This window comes from Mugil cephalus, chromosome 14 (assembly GCF_022458985.1).
Source record: "Mugil cephalus isolate CIBA_MC_2020 chromosome 14, CIBA_Mcephalus_1.1, whole genome shotgun sequence".
In the NCBI taxonomy this organism is placed as follows: Eukaryota; Metazoa; Chordata; class Actinopteri; order Mugiliformes; family Mugilidae; genus Mugil; species Mugil cephalus.
The window spans coordinates 1348567-1369664 of NC_061783.1; the positions used below are offsets into that span (position 1 = coordinate 1348567).

At 42.7% G+C, this 21098-nt stretch overlaps 2 protein-coding genes across 6 annotated transcripts in view; one reads left to right on the plus strand and one right to left on the minus strand.

The window, feature by feature from the left end:
* The window catches only part of kiaa1522 (KIAA1522 ortholog), a 37073-nt gene extending 23258 nt beyond the window's left edge, over positions 1-13815 (plus strand). For 2 of the 4 annotated variants that reach the window (XM_047604526.1, XM_047604528.1), the window contains 8 exons: positions 6316-6474; positions 6635-6678; positions 6782-6920; positions 7984-8091; positions 8179-8345; positions 8457-8648; positions 8766-12153; positions 12610-13815. In XM_047604526.1, coding sequence (XP_047460482.1) covers positions 6316-6474; positions 6635-6678; positions 6782-6920; positions 7984-8091; positions 8179-8345; positions 8457-8648; positions 8766-12153; positions 12610-12650 — 4238 coding nt within the window. In that variant the 3' untranslated portion in view covers positions 12651-13815. Of the gene's footprint in view, positions 1-3368; positions 3793-6315; positions 6475-6634; positions 6679-6781; positions 6921-7983; positions 8092-8178; positions 8346-8456; positions 8649-8765; positions 12154-12609 lie in introns of those variants that run through there. The other 2 variants (XM_047604529.1, XM_047604527.1) reach the window with 2 other exon arrangements.
* A 73-nt stretch (positions 13816-13888) lies between these two features.
* On the minus strand, positions 13889-19131 carry yars1 (tyrosyl-tRNA synthetase 1). 2 transcript variants are annotated; one of them, XM_047604532.1, is made up of 14 exons: positions 18981-19131; positions 17629-17702; positions 17399-17545; positions 17104-17279; positions 16873-17002; positions 16658-16738; positions 16307-16399; positions 16088-16223; positions 15931-16016; positions 15672-15807; positions 15484-15587; positions 15180-15373; positions 14704-14845; positions 13889-14600 (listed from the first exon to the last, which is right to left on the minus strand). In XM_047604532.1, the coding sequence occupies exons 2-14, from the start codon at positions 17683-17685 to the stop codon at positions 14490-14492; spliced, it is 1593 nt and encodes a 530-aa protein (XP_047460488.1). In that variant the 5' UTR covers positions 17686-17702; positions 18981-19131; the 3' UTR covers positions 13889-14489. The 2 variants fall into 2 exon arrangements, with proteins under 2 accessions (XP_047460488.1, XP_047460486.1); XM_047604530.1 differs by having other exon boundaries at positions 15484-15590; positions 18981-19130.
* Between the last annotated feature and the right edge of the window lie 1967 nt (positions 19132-21098).

Here is a 21098-nt window from a genome sequence, read left to right on the forward strand (position 1 = left end):
GACAAAAGCAGTAGAGTACAGCCATCACTTATTATTATTCTCTCTCTCTCTCTCTCTCTCTCTCTCTCTCTCTCTCTCACTCTCTCTCTCACTGCTGCTCTCTTTACCTCCTTCCTTCTATGTGCAGCAAACAGGAGGGTGAGCTGAGGACATGAGATGAGATAATACACACCATGTGGTCAAAGTATTACATTTTCCAATCAGTGTGTGTGTGTGTGTGTGTGTGTGTGTGTGTGTGTGTGTGTGTGTCTTAGCGTCAGTTCTTGGGCTTGGTCGGCCCTTTGAGAGTCATCTTTTATGCCTTTCAGCTGCTTTATATACGGCTTCAGTGTGAACTGGCCATGTGTAACTACAGTAAACATCCTCATCAGATGACTTGCTGTTTTTGCAGTCTCATACTTGCAGTGCAAACAGAACTAGAGCTGATAGAGCACACTCTAGTGGGGGCAACTGTATGAGGGGAGGTATAGGGTATCTCTGTCTGCTTCGGTTAAACGGACATATTCTATTGGTTAGTTTGTAATGAATTCCATTAGGTGAAGTGATTTTTATTTTCTACACACCAGTATGTGTTCATGGTGGGTCACACTGGGTTAGAGGTAGTTATGAAGAGTTGGTAACTGCAGGGTCAGTCTCATTTGTTCAGATTTAAATAGGTGATCCCGTAAAAACTGTGAATTGTGAATTTAATGACAGCTTTCCAAAATTAGAAAAAAAAGCCCTGATAATGCTGCTGTATCCAGGTTATTTTGGCTTTAAGCATTATTTATATTCATAAGTGTGTTACTAATTGGAAGTGTGCGGTTTGAAAAAAAGTGGCCATTTGAGAGGCTCCTGTAAAAGATGCAATTGTGAAACAAACATATGTGATTTTCCATTTTGTCCTGCACAAGACCTTCAAGTTTAATGAAGTGCAACAGCCTTAAACGAAAAGTGTTTGCGTGCTTCTACTGGAGAAAGAAAGAAAAACCTGAAAAACTGCAAGCCTGTTGTTTTTGTGCCCACAGTAACTAAACATTGTGTTTAATTCATTAATCATTTAATGATCAGTGTATCATCAGAATAACTGCCGTTTAAATTTCTGTATAATAAGGAAACTGCTCTGAATTCACAACACGACATAAAAACCAGTGAAGGGGAATTGCCTGCCAAATCATTATTATTAAATGTATTTTAAATGTGGCTCTACCTAATGAAGCGTGTGTTTTGTTTTTTTGTTTTTTGGCCTTTGACATTTTAACAAGGTGGTATTGTTGGTTGTTTGTACTCTCATTGTTCTTCTGGAGTCTATTTGACCAAGTCCAACAATGTGGCACGGGTGATTTATGATATTATCCTTAGAGTTACGCAGAGCAGGCTATAAAACACCTTCTGATTATCCATTAAAGAAGGAGCATCAGTTGAATTAAGAACTGTTGAAAGGAGGTGTTGAGCTGTCTGATGGGGAATATTTGGGCCAGGATGACATTTGTTGATTTTTGGGATTGCCTGGATTAGCATGAAGTTGGCATATGTTTCTTTCCTCTTTTGTGATTTACTACATTATGCTGCTCATGCGGTGAAATTGTGTGTTGTCTGCACTGAATCAAAGGCATGTGAAGTCCATCTCTCCCCTCTGCCCTCTCCTCCAGGACCAGATGGCATCTCTTTAGGCCTTCTAATGAATATTGATATGACGGGTCTTGGTTAACAACAGGAGGTTGCACAGGCTGGGCCAGTGAACCCCCAAAACTGGCACATAGTAAAGGTCTGTGCTGAGAGGACTGGATGTGGATTTATATTGGGGGGGGGTCTTTTCTTTCAAAAGTCTTTTCTCATGCACATAAGCTCCCAATGGCTTATATTGGTGAACTTGCAGAAATTAATATGGATTAATAGATTGGAATTTTATGAGTATGACGTGTGATGTCATGCAGGGAATACGTCAAGATTCAGGCAAAGGCAAAACAAAACATGACACAGTGTAGTAGAGTTAAGTGGATAATTAGGAAGAGTGAGGTGATGATAGGAGGAAAACATCAGGTTCAGTAGAGTGTAAGGTGAAGAGATGGACAGGTTAAGCTACTGGCAGAGTTAATCCTCTGGCGTGGCTCCAGTGTCTAAAGCTGCTCTGCTCTGAATGCCTCTGCTTATTCGCCTCATCTCAAGGCTGAACCACTACCAGGTTGGTCAGTCTGATCCACTGGGGTGGAGGTTTCTTCAAGTGGAGAAGCTCAGTATCCCCCTGTTGGTATTTCTCCAGTGCCAGGAGTCTTGTGTTTTAGTTTGTGGAGGGCTGTTGGGTGATGGTTGTTGTATCACTAACTTTCAGCTGGTCCAGGCCAGCTGTAGCCCCCTGCAGTGCCACTTTATTGAGAATAAACAACCATTCAGAGGGCAAGTGGATTCAAGTGGAGCATCAGTTGTTTTTTTAATGCAGAATCCGTGTTTTCTTATTTTATTTTTATTTTTATTTTATCTTTTTCATTCAGTCTTGTGTTTCAATCCCTTTGCAGTTTGTCAGGAAACATTAGCAGGCGCCCAAGAACTCATCTGCAGATGATGAGCTGAGGCCGCCTCATCTATTTATAACTCACACCAGACCTTTGTGGGCTATAGGGCTAAGGGGCAGAGAGGGAGAGAGGGAGAGGATGTGAAGTAGGAGAGGTTGGCAGAGACAGAGGGCACCGGAGAAAGAGATGCAGTGATACAGAGGAGGATGAAACATGCAACACGCTAATGTGGTTGCTTAACTTTTCACTGTGAGGACACAACCTCTACTGTCAAATACAGCCCCCACAGCTCTTTTATAATGAGACACAGCATCAGACGGATGCATAATGCTTGAGGCTTCCATTGGGAAAGAGACAAATAGAGACAAAGACAAACTCTGAAATATATCAAGGAACATGAGGCGCTGTTATCTTTATGCACACCTGTCTGTGTAAATACATTTATTAAGCCTCAACCTGGAGAAAGACATTTTTAATTCAACTTTTCCACTAAAATGAGAACATTGATAGAATCTTTTCATCAAAGGCATTCAGTTTTATATTTTAGTTTTCTTAAAGTCATTAAAGCACTAAGGTGATATTTTACACTGAGATTAACTGTAAATCCGATAAGAGTTGGTCAAAGGGTTAAGGCAAAGAAAAGATCATTGCCGTTAATTACACCATGTTTATTTCTGTCCACTTCCTCCCTAATCGTCATATCTCCAGGCTCAAAACGTCCTCAAACTAATCAATATCACAAGGGTTTAACTGGGTGCTCTATGCATACAGCCTCACACGTGTCTGTCTATATTGAGGGAAGCGGGGGTGGTTGCTTCCTGAAAGCCAAACTTTGACAGCCGTTTTGCTGGTGGGGGGGGTTCATTATTTGACAATACAGAGGGAATAGCAATGGAGAGAGCCAGTGTGAGAAAAAGAGGGGGAGAGAGAGAGAGAGAGAGAGAGAGAGAGAGAGGGAGAGCAGAGGGGGAAGGGAGTAGGGTATCAGACTCAGGGATAAGGCAGCTGGGACAGGCTGCTTTGGCTGGATCAGATCTTATTGTGCACTTGTCCTTCCCCAAGTCACTCGGGCACTCTGCATCAGGGCTCACTTACAGACAAACTGCTGTCAAGCTTTTTATTCCATTTTTTCATTGGAGGCAAATCCAAGTGTTTTTCCTCGCCTCCGACAGAAAGCCACGCGTTGGACTCTGCTTCACTACAATACTCTGATCTTGCATCTGCTATGGTGCTGAAGTAGGAATGGTGGTCTACTTGAGGAAGAGCATCCACTCTCTGCTGTCTGTCTTCAAGAAGAAGGGTGAGTGCTGACTCACATGGAAGCACCTGACAGGCAGCAGCTTTGACTTTAGGCAGCTGATTTATGTGGCAGTAATACTTTGTTCTCCAGTACTTAATATACCCTAGAAGTTTCTTTTCTGCGCTGTTGATGCTACGAGGTGATGGACTGGCAACATGTTCATGTGCTTCAGTGACGATCCTTCTCCCTGTCTCACAAACACAGCACGCAAGAATTACTGTTGAAGGCAATGTGGGGGTCCCTTCTAATGAGATAAAGGGCTTTACTAGCTTTTTTGGCGATCATCTTAATCACCCAAAATCCCACAACCGTCTGCAGGGGTCTGGCGGAATCTCAGGCAGAGCTACTTTACCAGTTAATCACAGATGGTGATTATAACATCTTATTCACTGATCAGGCATAACATTATGACCACCTTCCTAATATTGTGTGTGTGCATCCAAAACAGCTGTGACTCATTAGAGAATGGACATGGTGTCTTGCAACAGAATGCTGTCCACAGGTACTTGATCAGTTTGGGATCTAGGGAATTTGGAGGCCAGGTCAACACCTTGTGCTATTTTTCATGTTTTTTTTAGTTGTTCCTAAACCTTTGGTGGCTGCTGCCACCAAGGATTGTCATTGCTATGGGGTGGGAGTGGGAGGTGGGTGGTACATGCCACAAGAGGGTCAGTGTTATTTACTTCTCCTGTCAGTGGTTTTAATGTTGTGGCTGACTGGTGTATGTGAGTAATGTGTGATGTCAAGTGGAAGTTCTTGGACTTCTCCTCTCTCCTTTTCTTGGATTGTATCAGGCAGGCAGGTTTACCGGAGGTTTCCCACAGTCACACACAGGAGAAGACATTGTGTCTGCGCTGCCTCCTCCCTGTGAATGTGGAAGGATAAGGGTGGGAGTGTCTGTTGCCTCACACACACATACAGTATGTACAGTCACACATGAATATTCTTACCTAACCAGGTGAGACTGAGGGCCAGTGTTGAAGGTGACAAAGGAGGGAAAGCAGAGACCTCACACTGACTCTTAGCTAGGCTTTTAGTTACTTTGACTGAGTTCCCACACAGTAGATCAGGCTCCCTGCATTAAACCCATTACACTCTTTTGTCTCAATGATGATTTTCCAAAGATTGCTGAGATTGAGAGAGAACTGCATGGTACGCCATTAACCCTTCAGAAAATCATTTTCTTTTTCTTCTTTGCTTGGTCACTTTTTTTTTTTTTTTGGTCACTTTTTTGAATGTTTAGTTTTATTTAAAAACAAACAAACAAACAAACAAACAAATGACACACAGTTTCCTTCACAGCTAATGCCGAAAAATTCTAATTTCTTTGGCTGTGTTTTGGGGAATAACAAAGACTCTTATTTGGAACATAACTTTTACATGGAGAAGACAAATATATACAAAACACTAAATAATGATAGCAAAAACTTAACTTGCACAGTTTTTGGAATCTGGATTGTGCCCCATGAAATACTAACCATTTTAAAATCCCCAAAATCATACGTTTTAGTCTTTGCATCAAAAATCTACGTTTTAGTCAATAGTAGCATAGGTAGGGTTTATCTTCCTAATCCCCCAAATATTGTACTCAGTGGAAGTGGGGGTCCACTTCTTAAATCCACAATTTTGCCTTTTCTAAATTTCCACCCACAAAGTAAAGCCCAAAGTAAATTTGTCAGTGGTTGGGCATGTTAACATTGACTGCATTGACTGCTTTCCAAATAGTATTCAATGTTATTTTCTAGTAAGTTTTCCCTATCCATCTGTTATCCAGAACTACTCATCCTATTGCAGCTGGCACTGTGCGGAAAATGGGGTACACAGGTCGCCTTTCCATCATGAGGCTAATCGAGAGACTGACTGGCATACTGACATACACACCTATGATCAATTTAGAATCACCAAACAACCGTGTCTTTGGACTAATGGAAGAAGATGGAGTGCTAGAATAAAAGTCACAAAGGCACAGGGCGATCAGGCAAACCCCACAAAGTTTGTATGTTTGGCCTATTTTACAGGCTGCTTTGGTTTGTCCAGTCTGAGTAGTTTTTGGTCTTCCTTTGACATTGAGTAAAAATGTTCAGGACGAAGAGCTCATCCAGTCCCAACGCAGTAGGTCCAACAGCAGGAGGACCAGTTGTATCTTTACATGCAGTCAGTCCAGATTACCTTGAACCTGGGGACAAGCAAGGAAGAAAGACATGGGATTAGCCAAGGCATAGTTTACTATGGACAGGCTGGGACATCTGCTGACCAAACTTAGCTGAGTGGATTTGACGAGTGCGCTGCGTCAAAGGTGCACCGATAAACACATACACAGGTTCAGAGGATTCGCTTTAAAGCTGCTAAACGTTTTGGCAAATGGCCAACTATTGAGTGTTACAGGTACCACTGGCAAGACATCACAGAATGAGCTATGGTCTAAATGCCTTGCAGTAACAAAGCAAAAGCTGATTTTGGTCAAAAGGTCAAATCAGAGCACAGTACTAGGAAAAACAAGCGTTGCTTCTTTTGTTTCTGCAGCTGGTCCGAAGGGGAATGAAGAGCAGAAGAGGTTGACGGTCCACTATACAGCCTCACAGCACTATCAGGAGAATGTTTTCATCGAGGGCAGCAGGCCACAGTACCTGGAGGACCTGCACACTGAAGCTCAGGAGGGCCTCAAGATACTTCAGCAGGAAGGTAACACACACCCATCGGATCTTTGATATAAATGTGAAAATAGCAGCTAAAGATTATAGTTTACCCCACATTTTGTATCTGTGACTACATAACTGATTATAGTGTACAAGATTGTTCGTTAAGTTTTAGCGTATTCAAATTATGTCCTTGTTTTTGTTAGAACACAAGAATGGAGTGAACTTTGCTGACGATGAAAGCATTGCTGTAAGTCCAAAAGCTATGTGGATGAATTTTTATCTACTTCCTACACACAAAGAATGCCACCAAACTAAACACTACTGTGTGTGTGTGTTTATATCCCCCGCAGTCCACGGACACTCTCCGTCCGGAACAGGATATCAGCTCCAAGGATGGAGATGACTCTCCTGAGTCAAGATCCACCTTTGGGAATACCGATCCCACAGTAACTTCTGCTGTGCTGACAAGGCCTGCACTTACCCGTCAAGGTGGAGAGACTTTGTGTGTGTGTGTGTGTGTGTGTGTGTGTGTGTGTGTGTAGAGACGTGCTTGGAACAGAACCATCCATATCTTGTTCATCTTAGAGAAATAGGAGCTAATCATAGCGGCTGCAAAAGCAGTTTGTGCTTCGTTCCTATATATCACTTTACCGCGAGTCATAGATGGGTACTGATTTAGCATGCACAGCTCATTCTTGGCTGCTTGGTGCCTCTGCAGTTACGGTGTGAAATCAAAGGAAGATGAACTTGACACACACTCTCATATGCACAGCTGAAGCTGTATCTGAAGACAGCAGCGTGGCTGCCACTGCATATCACAGCTTGAAGGCAAAGCGTATGATTCTGCGTCTGCGTGTGCTTGAGTGTGATTGGTATTCTGATCATATTTCAAACAACCATTTTAAAATGTTAAATAAAAAAGCTCCTAAATATGCATTATTAAATTTCAGTCCGTTGTTTTGCTGTGCTCCTGTTATTCCACCAATTTGTGCTCCTCTCCTAAATAAATTTCCAGCCAGTCCAGCAAAGTTTGGTCAGTCTGATCCCTAAAATCTCTCAGCAACAGCTGACAATTTATAAGAACAATGGGTTTGTATAAAATTGTATTCAGACACTCTTTAATCCAGATTAAAATTTTAGTGAAGCACTAGCTCTTCCTGCAGTGCAACCATGAAATTTACAGAATGAAGTATCTTGATGTATCAGTGTTACGGCCGGCAAACTGCACACATTGTTTGACTCGAAGGAATAAAAGCTCTGCTGACTTGTCATCTAGCTCCATCATCTAGTCAACTGTTATTGTCCAGTACAATTTATGACCAAATAACTGCAAAAGCAATGGCATTTCCATTTGATTCAGTTTTGTTTGGTGCTAACTGGCAATGTTTTTATGCTGACTAAACCAAAATAGTGAAATACCTGCATCACATCAAGCTTTATTATTGTAAATGTGTTACCATGCTGATATGAGCATTTACTGTAGCTCAATCACATAATCAGCATGCTGGGGTTATGGAAAATAGCCACAAATTAACAGTTTCCCCTCTCTTAGGTTCTACATTCAAGCCTCTGAATCCAGTAAAAAGATTGGAAAAGAGCAGGAAACGGAGCAGGAGAACTACCATCATGGGCATTCCCAACCAGGTGCAGAAAGAACTTGGTAGGTCATCCCTTGCTGACAGGAAAACAAAATCACATAAAGCTTTGATAGCTACACGTTGCTGACAGTGATTAATTTTTGTTACAGCTTTGCACAGAATCTCCACGTTTCAGCCACTTGTTCCTACTCTCCACCTGAATCCTGATAGGCAAGACAGTAACAGCCAATCAGGGGTCGTTATCATTCCCACAGTTGATGGAGGGACTCCAATAGCAAATAAGGAGGGAGCAAGAGTGCACCTTTCAGAGCTGGAGGTAAAGGGTTCTCCTGAATTATTGGAATAACTCCGAGTAGTCTGAACATACATTACAGATTACAGGCTGGATGTGTTTTTATCACCTCTGTACTTACTCTTGACACCTAAGCAGGCTTTCAGAGATGAACATCTTGTGAGGGAGCATCTCCAGGGAGTGTACCAAGACGAGCAGTCCTTCAGCCGCTTTGGTTCCCATCTCTGTCCTACTGCTAACCTAAGACCCAAGTCCCTTGCAGTACCTGGCATTACAACTTCCTCCTCATTTTCTCCTTCAATGTTTAATTTCCTCCAGGAGCCCCAGGTAAGAATGACATTGAATGGCTAGATAACAATATGGTTTAAATTTAAGTTACTTTAGGACTTTAAGTCTTTAGGACTGAATTTGACCACTTGTAACATTAAGATATTTTTCTTCCAGGGCCCAGTGATGTCCATCTCTCCTCAGGCAACTTATTTGTCCACAATCATCCCTAATGCTGTCTTGCCCGCCTCAATTGAAGTTATTGAGATTGAGCGCAGCAATACTCGGAGCCGTGGCAGTACCAACCATGGCAGCAGCATTCTCACTGTAAGCAAAAGCAGCCTGACATCTGGAGAATCATCGATCAGCCCTTTGTTGTCCAGAAGATCAGATGGTGACAGTTCCCAGACTAGTAATTCCCAGAACAACTGCTTACTGATGCCCATATCTGCTTCGGGGGCAAACTGGAGTGAGTTGCAGTCTTCAAAGATTATTATTTCAGACTCCTCCCCAGTCTCCTCCAAAGATAGCACACGCAGCGGTAACTCACAGAGAGTGGGTTTTAACATACAGGAAAACCAGGCAGAGCAGTCTGGTGGGGACTCGGACCTTGTCAGCCTCCAAAACTCAGTTATCAGCAGTCTCAGCAGTAAGAGTGAAAATCATGTTACAGGACAAGGGTCTGTGTCCAGTGCATCAGAGTCTGTGGATGCTGGGGAACATGCAAAGAACCAACGCAACAAGCGCAGCCTTTCAGTCATGAAGACTAAACAACCCCCAGCACCTCCACGGAGAACAAACTCCCTTCATGGTAATAAAATTAGGGGTAATTCCAGGGTCATAGTAGATAACAAAGACCTTCACAAATTGCAATCAGGAGAAGTGACACTTGCCACTGAAAATATTGTAACAGAGAATGGAAGAAGTACTTCTAAGATCCTAACACCTGCATCAAACTCAGTGCCCATCTCTTCAGATTCCTTCTCCAGTTCTCTGAGCCCTGCTTCTAATGAAGCTGGAGGAGCAACACAGTCACCACCAGAAGCATGCACCTCATCCCCACGGAAAATTTCCTCAGAAGGGGAGAAATTTGAACGGACCCTATCCCCTTCAAGTGGCTACTCTAGTCAGAGTGGAACTCCAACACTTTCCCCAAAAGGGATGTCCCCAACCTCTCCAGAAAAACTGAAGAAGAAACCAGTCAAACCAGAGAGGTCTGTGTCTCGGGCCTCATCTTCAGCAGCTTCTCCTTCATCCTCACTTACCTCTTTATCATCTGGTATATCTGAGATTGTCAATCCAGACATTTCCTCATGTAGCCCAAATCTGCCTCTACAGGGACCTTTACCCACTGTTGCTACAAAAGAACTAACACCAAATAGCAATCCCTCATTTAGACAGGAAGTCAAAGAGCTGCTGAACATACCACCACCCCCTAAAGTCAAAGCACCATGTCCTCCTCCTCCAGAGACATGGGCCCATAACGGATACACTTTTGAGCTCCTGTGTGGACCTCGCACTGTCAGCAAAGTTGTTCATAAACCAGCACAGATACGGGAAAACACTGGTAACCTGGCAGAAATCCAGACTGAAAGAAAAGATACACAAGTTTTAGAGGAACACCAGAAAACTGCAGAAAATTCTGTCTTGACATTATCAGAAAATGAAACAATGACTGAGGCATTGACAACAATTCATCCAGAAGCTGTTCACGTGCCACATGAGGTGAGAAAATGTCCAGCTACACAAGAAATTAGGCCTTCAATCCAGGACAAAGGAAATGAAAGTGTAGAGGTTCATTTACAAGAACAAAGTAGTAGCTATGTATTGAGGGACCCTGAGAGTGAAGTAACAACTCCAAAGAAAGATCCACCTCCTGTGATGAAGAAACCTATATCAGTGCTGCACAGAGAGGAAACTGTGTTGACAGAGCAGTCACAAAGGGCACAACAAAAGGAAATGAGTACCAGTGCTGCAAGAGATGATCATTTACCTGTTGAGAACCATGCACTTTCCCAGAATGGTGTAACAGTTTTAGTGGATAATAGCGAGAATGGGATGGATAAAAGCAAAGTTCCGTCAGTGCAAACACTTACAATGGACGCCCCCAAAATGAATAAGGTCTCACCCCCACCGACCCCTCCCCCAGCATACCAACCAACACCTCCTCTGTCAAGGAAATCCCCTCCCTCATCAGTATCTATGCCACCAAAAGAATTACACAGGGTACAGGAGGAAATACAAGTTGTGGAGTCTTCCTGGCCACCTCCTCCACCTCCTTTGGAAGGGGACTCTGTTTTTGATGGAGGGGATGAGGTAGACTTTCCTCCACCTCCTCCACCCATCATAACACACAGTGTGCCAGATGTGGACCTCCCTCCTGGGAATACTGTGGAAAATCCCGATTTTCCCTCAGCTATTTCCCAACCAGTTACAACTGACAACAAACCAGTAGCTGTTGTATCAAAAGATAACACTGGAGATGAGATTTGCCATCTAGTACAGAATATTCCATCTGTTTCAGACAATGTCTCAACTCCAGAATTGCCTCTCTTACTGCCTATTACAAGTGCAGAGAGCACAGTGTCAACCATTACTGGAGTTCCTGACAGCATTTTCCTGAAGAGAAGCTCTCTGAAAACTGATGATCAGTCTCTTTCTGTACTTCCTGTCAGTGCTCAAGCTTCAGTTCAGACTACTCTTCCAGCAGAAAATGTAGGCCATGGGGTTAGTTTCAGAAGGCAACCCAGTGTAGCCGGTCGAGATGCCAGGAGCAAGGAGATCCTCTCACGCCAGAAAAGTGCACCCATTCCGAAAGAAGACGCTAACATACCCCTTGTCACCCCTTCCCTGCTTCAGATGGTTCGCCTCAGATCAGTCAACATGACTGAAGATCAGGTGAAAACTCCTCCTGAAGACAAGTCCACAAATGACATTACTCCAGTTCAGGAGAATGGTCCTGTGTCAACCCAAGGACCTCAAAACATTCCTCAAAAGCCTATCCGCAAGTCTTTATCACTGAAATCTTCCCCTCAGACAGTAAAAACATCCTCTGTGACACTGAACCCTCCGTCATTGCGCTTACAGGAAGCCATTCGTATGAAAACTGCAGCCATGTCTTTAAGGGATGGTGTTCCTTCCAGACTGGGTGTAATACCACCCATGTACAGCTATGTCAATGAACCAGGAGCTCTGTCTCTGAAATCTCCTGAAGGATGTGACATGTACAAGTCCCCAGCCTCTACCGCCAGCTTTATCTTCTCCAGGAGCACAAAAAAAGTTATTATAGAGACTGCAGCCACCTCCTCCCCAGAGGCTCAGTCAAGTCTGAAACAAAACTTGGCAGCCGAGCTCATGAAAGTTTCTGACCAATCAAAGGTGGCTGCCTCCTCAAATGGTGGGTTGAAGTGTGATAAAGTTCCTCCACCAGTAGCAAAGAAGCCAACCCCAGGCAGCGTCAGTCCTTCCCAGAACTTTCCCAGTTGTCCAGAAAAGATGGAGAACAATGGAAATGGGATGTTAGAGACACAATATATGAGTGGGATAACGCCTCCTGAAAGTACAAGTAAGCACAGTTAACATCTACCATCATTATTGTTTCAGTGTATTTATGCTGAACTTGTAATTTCATACCACAATGTCAGTGTTATCATAAATGAGTAACTAACACTGCTTCTCTGCATCTTGTTATGAAAAAGCAGAATGCTAATTCTTGCATTACCATTAGTTTGAACAGCAAAGCAGTTTGATGTTACCTTACAGAGCATGTTTTCTGTTCTCCATACCAACAAAAAGAATTTGCATCCACAAGCACTCTTCATCAAAAACCACAAAACAAACACTGCTGACTGACTTGCCAGTTAAATGTGTAAGCATGTGCTTTAATCAGCCTTAACCTGAAGCTCATGATCATGTCTCAGTAACTGAATTAGATTGGGACAGAGAACTCATTACGTGTGTTCCTGTAACTGTATTATGGTGATGCCATAATGTCTAACCTCCTCTTGTCTTTCCTTTCCAGCTATAAAAGTGACAGCGGACACAATTGAAACACTGTTTTGAAAGAGCTCTGCTGCAAATTAACTGAGAAGCAGACTCGTGCCTGGGGAACAAGACCACAAGCAAGTAAAAGGACAACTCACAGCGCGGACTGACATTACTGAGACATTAAGCTCAACTATCTGAGTGTTGTTGTGTTTTACGTCTTCTCCAAAAGCCTTAGCCTGTAATGGCCTTCCTACATATTTATGCAAAAAATATGTCGCTCCCAGTTTCTTATGATAGCTTTATTGTGGAGTATTTTTCTAAGGTATAGTTTATCTCCGGTTTAAGGCTCCTCAGGGTGAAATGGTGTACATTGGCTGAACTGAAACTATTTGGCTTGTGTGAGATCGCCTCCCAGAGGATGAATTAGGAAGTTGTAACTGCAGCTCAGAGAAAAGGGTGTGTCCTGACGAAGCATTTCTGTACATTTTTATTGTTGTTGTTTTTTTTTTGTTTGTTTTTGTTTTCTCTGATGTTACATATTCCATAATTCATGGTGATTCATACAACTTTCACAAAAGCATCCAATAGGAACAGGACATCAAGTTTCTTTCTTAGACATCTGAGTGAAGAAATTCTGAAGCTTAGTTTCAGTAATGCTTTTCACTGTGTGGAGCAGTAGTTGAGAAAAAGGGATGCCGCACACTCACAAGAAAATTAAATGTATCATCAGTTAGGACAGAGGCACTTTGGTAGATATAAAAAATCATTAAATTTGTTCTTTGCTTTCTACACAGTTCTCGGGTAGGCCAGCCCAACATATTCTGAGAAATCCTTTGGGAAAACAGTTATGCAAATGCTTTATTTATGTGTGGTTGTTTCCACTGGTAGCACTGTCAGTCACCTTTTCCTACCAAATATGAAATATTTAAGAATCTGATTCAACTTAAAACCACTTATAGGGCTACTGATGTGGCGACCAGGCTTGGATGATTGATACACTGGAGCAGACTTTAGTGTGGGGTCAGTGTTTTTATTAGATTGTCTAACTAAAACTTCAATCCAAGCCTTTATAGTGAAAAGTCCAGTTCATCCCCATTTGCACAAAACCCTTTCCCCCTGCAGAATCACAGGTGGATGAATTATACAGACTCTTTATAATGGGTCAAAATTCTACATTTTGGTGATTATAAAGAATTATGTACAGCTTTTACTTCTATAAATAAAATTTAAGTGTATTAAATGTCGTTTTGTGCTTTTGTACTTTAAAGTTGCAATGAGTTCTCCCATTCATGGCAAAAAAAATATTTCATTCCTGCAGACCACAGAATTCAGTGTTTATTTCATATTAGAGATGATGCATTATTTGATTATTACAGTTTCTCCATTTATCTTGTAATACATGACAGAGATTATCTTAAAGACATCATGAAAACTCATGAAACCATTTCTGTATTGCAAAGTGGCCCCTACCCTGACATTTACCATGTAGGAAAACAACAAGATTGGTTAAAGCTGGAAAAGGTCCAAAAGCGCCTAGTAAGTCCCTTTTTCGTAACCAGAGATATTTTTTATTATTAACTTCTACTATGAACAATCAATACCACAGTCCCTCAGTTTAAGTATGCAGAAATTCTACGATTCAAAAGATCATTGACACTCAAGAAGGGAGAGGGGTAATTAATAATAATAATAATCATAGGTTGATTACTTGTATAACTTTTGTGATTTTAGACATGAAAAACTTGAAGCAGGTAACAGAATTATTCTCAGCCAGCCTGGAACATCTCAGAGTTTGGCACCAGTGTCCCATCATTCTCCAAGAAACATCCACATGAAGTTTGATGTTACTGCCATGGTGGGTTGATTATGGCCAGTAGGAGCAGCTTTAGTGGTGGATATAATGTTTGAGTGTATTTAGCTGATGTTTCCTCCTCTGAGTGTCTTACATGTGATCTGTCCAAGTTTGGTCATCAGCGCGTTGTCTTTCCACTGAGCAACACACTCATCTGATATCTTCAGGTCCACCTAAAATAAATCATTATCCCATACTTTAAAAACTCAGATTTTACAGTAAAGTTATACTTAAGAGTGTTCAACATAACTTCTGTAAGATTTGGCTGAGACATACCTGTAGTTTCTCCCACACCTTCTTCTTTGGGTTAAGTTTATCATCTGGCATGCCTGTCTCATATCCTTCCACAAAGACACGTTCCCCTGGCGATGAACCCTCTGGAGGGTCCAGAGGCTCCACCCTCCTGGGCTCCCCGTCACTGGAATGAACCAGAGTTCAGAGGAGTCATAAAATGATTCAGAGGAATAATGTTACATTTGTCTTTGAGGAAAGAAAGTAAACCCTATATGTGAGTGACGGACACAGCAAACTCATCTTCATTTGGTAGTCAGCATTTGTTTTTTTTTGTTTTTGTTTTTTTGGAAGCCAGGAGTAAACATGCTTGGACAAGAGCAAGGTGCTAGAGAGGAGCAGGGAGTGGCGTGAAGTACTGATGAGGTAGAGGAAGACAGTTTGTCAAAATAAATGATTAAAATACCACTGGTGAGAGCTACTGGTACTGCTACCATGGTAAACATGGAAATGACACCTACACAGAAGCACACAGCAGCATGGCTTGAGACTCGATTCCTCTCATCTTCTGGGGTTTCAGATTGCAAAGAACCAACACCAGTCTGTCTTGCAGGTCCTCCTGTGAAACGTAGGCCACAAGCCCACTCACTACCGTCCTTGGCTCCGGCTCTCCCACATCGATCTTCTCCAGGTAGAGTGAGTCCGCTTCTGGATGCTGCAGGAAAGAGACAGCAGTGATACGGCTGCATTAACTCCACACAGATGATGTGAAAAATAAAATTCAGATCAGTTATTAATCAGCCGTTTTGTTAAAAAATATCTCACCTTCTCCACACTGATGATTTTCCCAACCCTAATGTCGAGTCTGGAGGGGACCAGCTCATCGTTCTCTCCACCTCCACCTCCTGCTTTAGCACCCTTTCCTCCTGCTTCTGGTAACACAGAAGGAAAATAATGTCTCAGCAGGATAAACTATACCATGATCAGAACTACTGATACAGATGAACACTGACTTGTCTTAGAGGGATCCGGATAGGCAGAGTTAGTAAGTTTCTGGAGCTCGGGAGACTGAAATTTCTTTCTGATTGGCTCCAGTAGCTCGTTTAGTGCCGTTTCCACTGAGGCCTTAAGGTCTCCAGGGTGGATCGACTAAAAAGGAAGAGATTAAAAATAATTACATTAGAGTATGCAGAGAAAATTGAGCAATTTAGCACACATGTACTTTGAAAGAAACTCCTAATCTTCAAATAAACTAGAAAGGCTCTACTTCACCTCCTCAGCAAAGTCCTTTTCCACTTCTTCAAAGGTAGTGTAGACTTTGTCTCCACCCCACTTGGGGTCTCTTTTGATGCTGAACTCTAAAAGACAAAATTCCCTGTTATCATATTAAGCCCAAGCGACAGCAGGTGATTAAAGGGCGAGTTTGTACCTCCTCGTAGAGGGAAGAGCACATATTTGACAAAAGAGAGAACTCCGTTGTTCTGGATGTTGCCCGGCTCGCAGAAAGCCTTCTTTAGCTTCTTCTTCACATCCTCTTTGGAGTCCAGTAGATCAATCTTTGACTCCTGCAGCCAAACATGACAAAGTTGCTGGTGTGATAAAGTTGACTGGTGTTTACACAACTCTGAAAACATTTCTGCCGGCTTACTTCCTCTGAGGAGCTCATCTTAGCCCCAGTCAGTCCTGGTACCATCGGGTTCATCAGATGGGCACGTTTAGCATAGCCAAGAGAGGGCAGGTACTGCAAAAAAAGAAAAACGTTCGAAAAAAGTTCTACCTTAGAGTTTACGCATCTTAATCTGAAAAAGAATCTTATCTTTTAAATGGACCAATATGAAACAGGCTGTGGTTTATCTGACCTGCTAAGTAGTTCATCTCAGCATTTCCACTCCGATTACAAAATTACAATTGTCCCGTTTTATTTGTACCCAATGAAGCTAGTGAGTCAGCGCAAGATGATTAATGAAAATCCCTATAAATGAACTAAGATGCGAGGTACCTTCTCTGCCAGAGTGAAAATCTTCCTCTGGTCAACGCCTCCAAACTGGGCATCCACCTTCAGATACTCCTCATCCAGAGCCTGAGCACAGAGACAGATTTGAGCAATTTGATACTCAATTCTAACTGGATTTCTGAGAATCCATTTGATAAATCAGCTGAGGATAGGTGTGATGATTCCAGCTGCTCCTATTCCATCGAGAGCAGTGTTTTTACCTGTAGGCCTGGGTACAGCAGGCCGCTCAGCAGAGGATGCTCCACCTGTTTGACGACCTCAGCTCCAGCCTTCTTAGCGTCGTGCTCCGTCACCATGGAGGACAGACGGTACACATCCAGAGTGTAGTCTCTGAGTAAGAGAAGCATGCACTTTACTATAAGCTGGGGCTTCTGAGAAGTTACAAAAGTGCATGTTAAGATATTAAGTCAGTCTTTGTCAGCACAACTGACCTGCTGAGTTGGAACTCAGTCCCTTTGATAAACTTGAGTTTTTGCAGAGGCACACCAATGCTCTCTAGCATGGCCTTGATGACCTGTTCGTAGTACTTTACCCTGAGCTCCAGCAGCTCCCAGGGAGCCTTCATGTTGTCTAGGAAGGCATGCAAGTCTGCAAACAGAATTGTGACCTAGGGGAACGAAAAAGAAACCAGAACATACGTATAAGAGCCCAGTAAGTGAGAACTTTGACATAGCTGGAGCTAAAAGTAAACTGTTACAGACAAGCTGCTCAGTGAGGTCCACACACCTCACATCCAGCCTTGAGGAAGTCTGCTATTTTGGACATGGGGACAAAGTAAGCTACATGGGGTTTCCCAGTGGTCGCAGTACCCCAGTACACCTTCAGCTCCCTCTCCTGAAGAACCTGCTTCAGCTTCTCCTCTCCAAGGACCTCCTGCAATACACACAACCAGATAGTCATGAGAGTGAGCTATAGGAGGGTTTTAGTCACTATGCATAAATGTGTGTATGTCTGACCTGGAGGTTTCTGGTGATGAGGTGGAACTTTTCATCTGGACTCAGGTGATCTGCCATGTCGCTGGGTGTTCTGACTAAAGGACAGAAGTATGTAGACTTTGCTTTCGCTTTCTTTTTGCTTTGTTTTTCTTAACAAATGAGTTCCCATGAAATCCCTTTCGGTTTTAAGCTAACCACATTCAAATACAAAACAACACCGGGATATTTCACAGAACTGGTTTGACTGGTCCATAACCATCAGTGAAACTTTAGTGACAACACACAAAAACCATTCGAAAATTATCTTGGTTCCTTGTTGCAATGGAACCAACCAAGGGTTGAGATGGAAAAGACAACAGAAGACTGGAAACATCTGAACCCAAAAAAAAAAAAAAAAAAAAAAAATACATTTTAAAAAAAGAGAGAGTAACATTATGAGTCACAATGATGTACACAGATGCATGAAGGCTGGTCAGCAAAGAGCTCCTGTGCTCCTATGATAGAAAGGTGGCAGAACATAAAGTACTGCAGCCATGTTTGGCTGGTGTGATGGATCATGTTTTCTTTTAAATGACATGCATGGCTGAATTTTTCATAAACCTGGGGAACGCATAGTGCAATAGAATGTTCTATGGGAAAAAGACAAGCAGGCAGAGGCCGTGTGATGCGATGGATAAAGTCTTGAACACTTGTACGTGTGGATGTTTCACTGGAACACCACATATATCTAAACATGGTTCCATGTACAAACCTTTATGCAACAGTAGGGCACTTCAGTTCAGTGGCAGTCGTTTGAGGAGAATGCCAATGGAAATATGTGAGATGTGCTGGCAAAACAAGTTAGGCTAGATCTATAAAGGCACCAACTCTGCTGCCAACATCTTGGCATCGGACACAATAAGACACCATCAGATGTCTTATGGAAAAAATGGCCCGGGGAGTCTGATTTGTTTTTGAATAACGGAGGACACAATATTGTGTGGTTTAAACGGCCGATCGGTGTGTTTATATGTGGAACAAGAGCAAAGCGGTAAAATACGCTTTAGCTAGCAACCAGTAAAGATGACGTTGAATTTCCTGAATCGGAAAACACGACGGCCTGCCATTTGTCTCGATAACCCACATGCCATTGAGTCAAGCTCAAGATAAAGCTGTGGCTGTCTTAGTGGACTCGCCATCGTCCATGAATGAAGAAGCCAGGTTGGACTATTTAGCTAGTTAGCGGCAGAACCCATGTGGAGTCAACGTTAACTAGCCCCTGACATGTTTCACATTAAAACTGTTAACCATAATAGCTAGCGGTTATATTTTCGTTTTATGTCACGGCGATATCTATCCACCTCAAAGCCATACTGTAGAACGAGCTTACTTACCTGAAAACAGGTCTTTACTGTGAAGCGCGTGTAAGAGAAACTGGCTGAATGGACCTGTCAGTGTTGCATCAGCGACACACACCGCTCTGCTATAGACCGCCTTCAACTCCAGGCCAAAGTAATCGAGGGCAGAGTCAGAGGGCAGGACACTATCGATTAGATCAGTGTTTCTCAAGTGTCGTGGCAAAAAGTGAGCGTTTGGATGTGTTTTGCAGTTTTCAATCAGTTTTCACCTCGCAAAAACTGACTGAAGGCCAAATACAGTTACTCAAATACAATTCATTATTTTTCCTGCACACTCATTGATACAACCTAATCACAGTGCTGTCCTGCCATCAAATTGAAAAATAAAATTGTCAATCATAAGACTTTTTTGAATTTTCTTGACAATAACTTTTTCTTAATCCAATGGGATAAAACATGCCCTGCATGTTTTCGATGTTTCCCTCCTCCACCACACCTGATTCAAATGATCAGCTCATCATCGAGCTCTGCCTGATAAGGAGCCATTTATTTGAATCAGGTGTGTTGGAGGAAGGAAACATCGAAAACATGCAGGACAGTGGGCCCTGAGGACCGGAACTGAGAAACACTGGATTAGATGTATGCACAACTTTTACTTTTATAATTGCTGTCACATCATCATCGGGCGCTGGGGCTTCTGACCTGACTCTGGGCCCTGGTAATGGTCTCACTCATATTTAGGGAATGCCCTCATGCATGTGTGTCACCTGCCAGCCCGTGCTGGATCACATCAAGAAGAATTGATGAGTCCTGGCTATTAAGGGCTAGATTATTGTTTTAAGTCTATCACTACATGCACTATGGTAGACTTCTCTCCTCTATTAGGACACCCTTACCCCCCTGGACTCCCTCATCTCTCCAGAGATCTACACAACACCCCCTGTACCCAGTCATACTTGAGTGAGGTGACTTGGGAAGCACAGAACCCTACACACCACTAGTTCCTACCAGCACCACATGCCTCTCTTCCACTGTCTATCCTTCCACATCTTCTCTGTCCTTTGTTCTCCCCCTCTATTCACTGAGGTGTAGCACTGCCCTCCCTGCCACACAAGGTCACTCCACCCAATAAAGATCAACAGGATAGTTCCCAGGGAGGGCTGGTGATGGTCACACTCACGCACTGAAGTAATAAAGCTTTCAGCTGCAAGAATATAACTGCATCAACCTCATATAATGTTGACACCCTGTGGCGTTCAACTATGCAGACAAATGCGAAAGAAAAAAAAAGAGAGCAAGACAAAGGGGGAGACCACACACGTTTAAAGGCAAGTGATCAGAGAGAGAGAGAGAGAGAATGAAGAGCCAGGTAAATACCCTGGGGCAGGTTGTCCAGGTGCATGTGATTTGGTTCATCAGCTCCACCCATCTACCTGCAATGAGCCTGCAGAAAAACAACCAGACCAGAAGAGGGAGGGGTTGTCACTTTGCATACTCACATTGGCACATAGCCATACACACACTATACTGGACATTATTTTACATTCCTGTATGCACATACATACATACATACAGCAGGTAAAATAAGTATGAACACATCACAATTTTTCATAGAAAAACATATTTCTAAAGGTGCTATTGACATGAGATTTTCACTGGGTGTTGGTAACAATAATAATAACAGTATAATCCATACACAGAAAGAAACCAAAACAATTAAGCTCAGAAATTAAGTTATGTGAAATAATGTGAAATAACACAGGGAAAAGGTATTGACCACACACAAGAGAGGTGGAAAAAGGCATGGAAAGCCAAGACACTACCAGCTAAAACCTATCAGTGATCAGAAAGCCATCCTGCCCCTTGTCAGTGCAAATGAATATCAGCTGGTTCAGTCCAAACTGATGGCCTATAGAAAGGTGTGTCGTTAACAAGGTGTCACACAAGGAACATCTCATGATGGGTAAAAGCAAAGAACTCTCTCAAGACCTTCACAACCTTATTGTTACAATACATTCTAATGGCATTGGTTAGAGAAGGATTTCTAAACCTCTGAACGTTCCAGTGAGCACTGTTGGAGCCATAATCCAGAAGTGGAAAGAACGCCATTCGACCATAAACCGGCCATGACCTGGTGCTCCTCACAAGATTTCT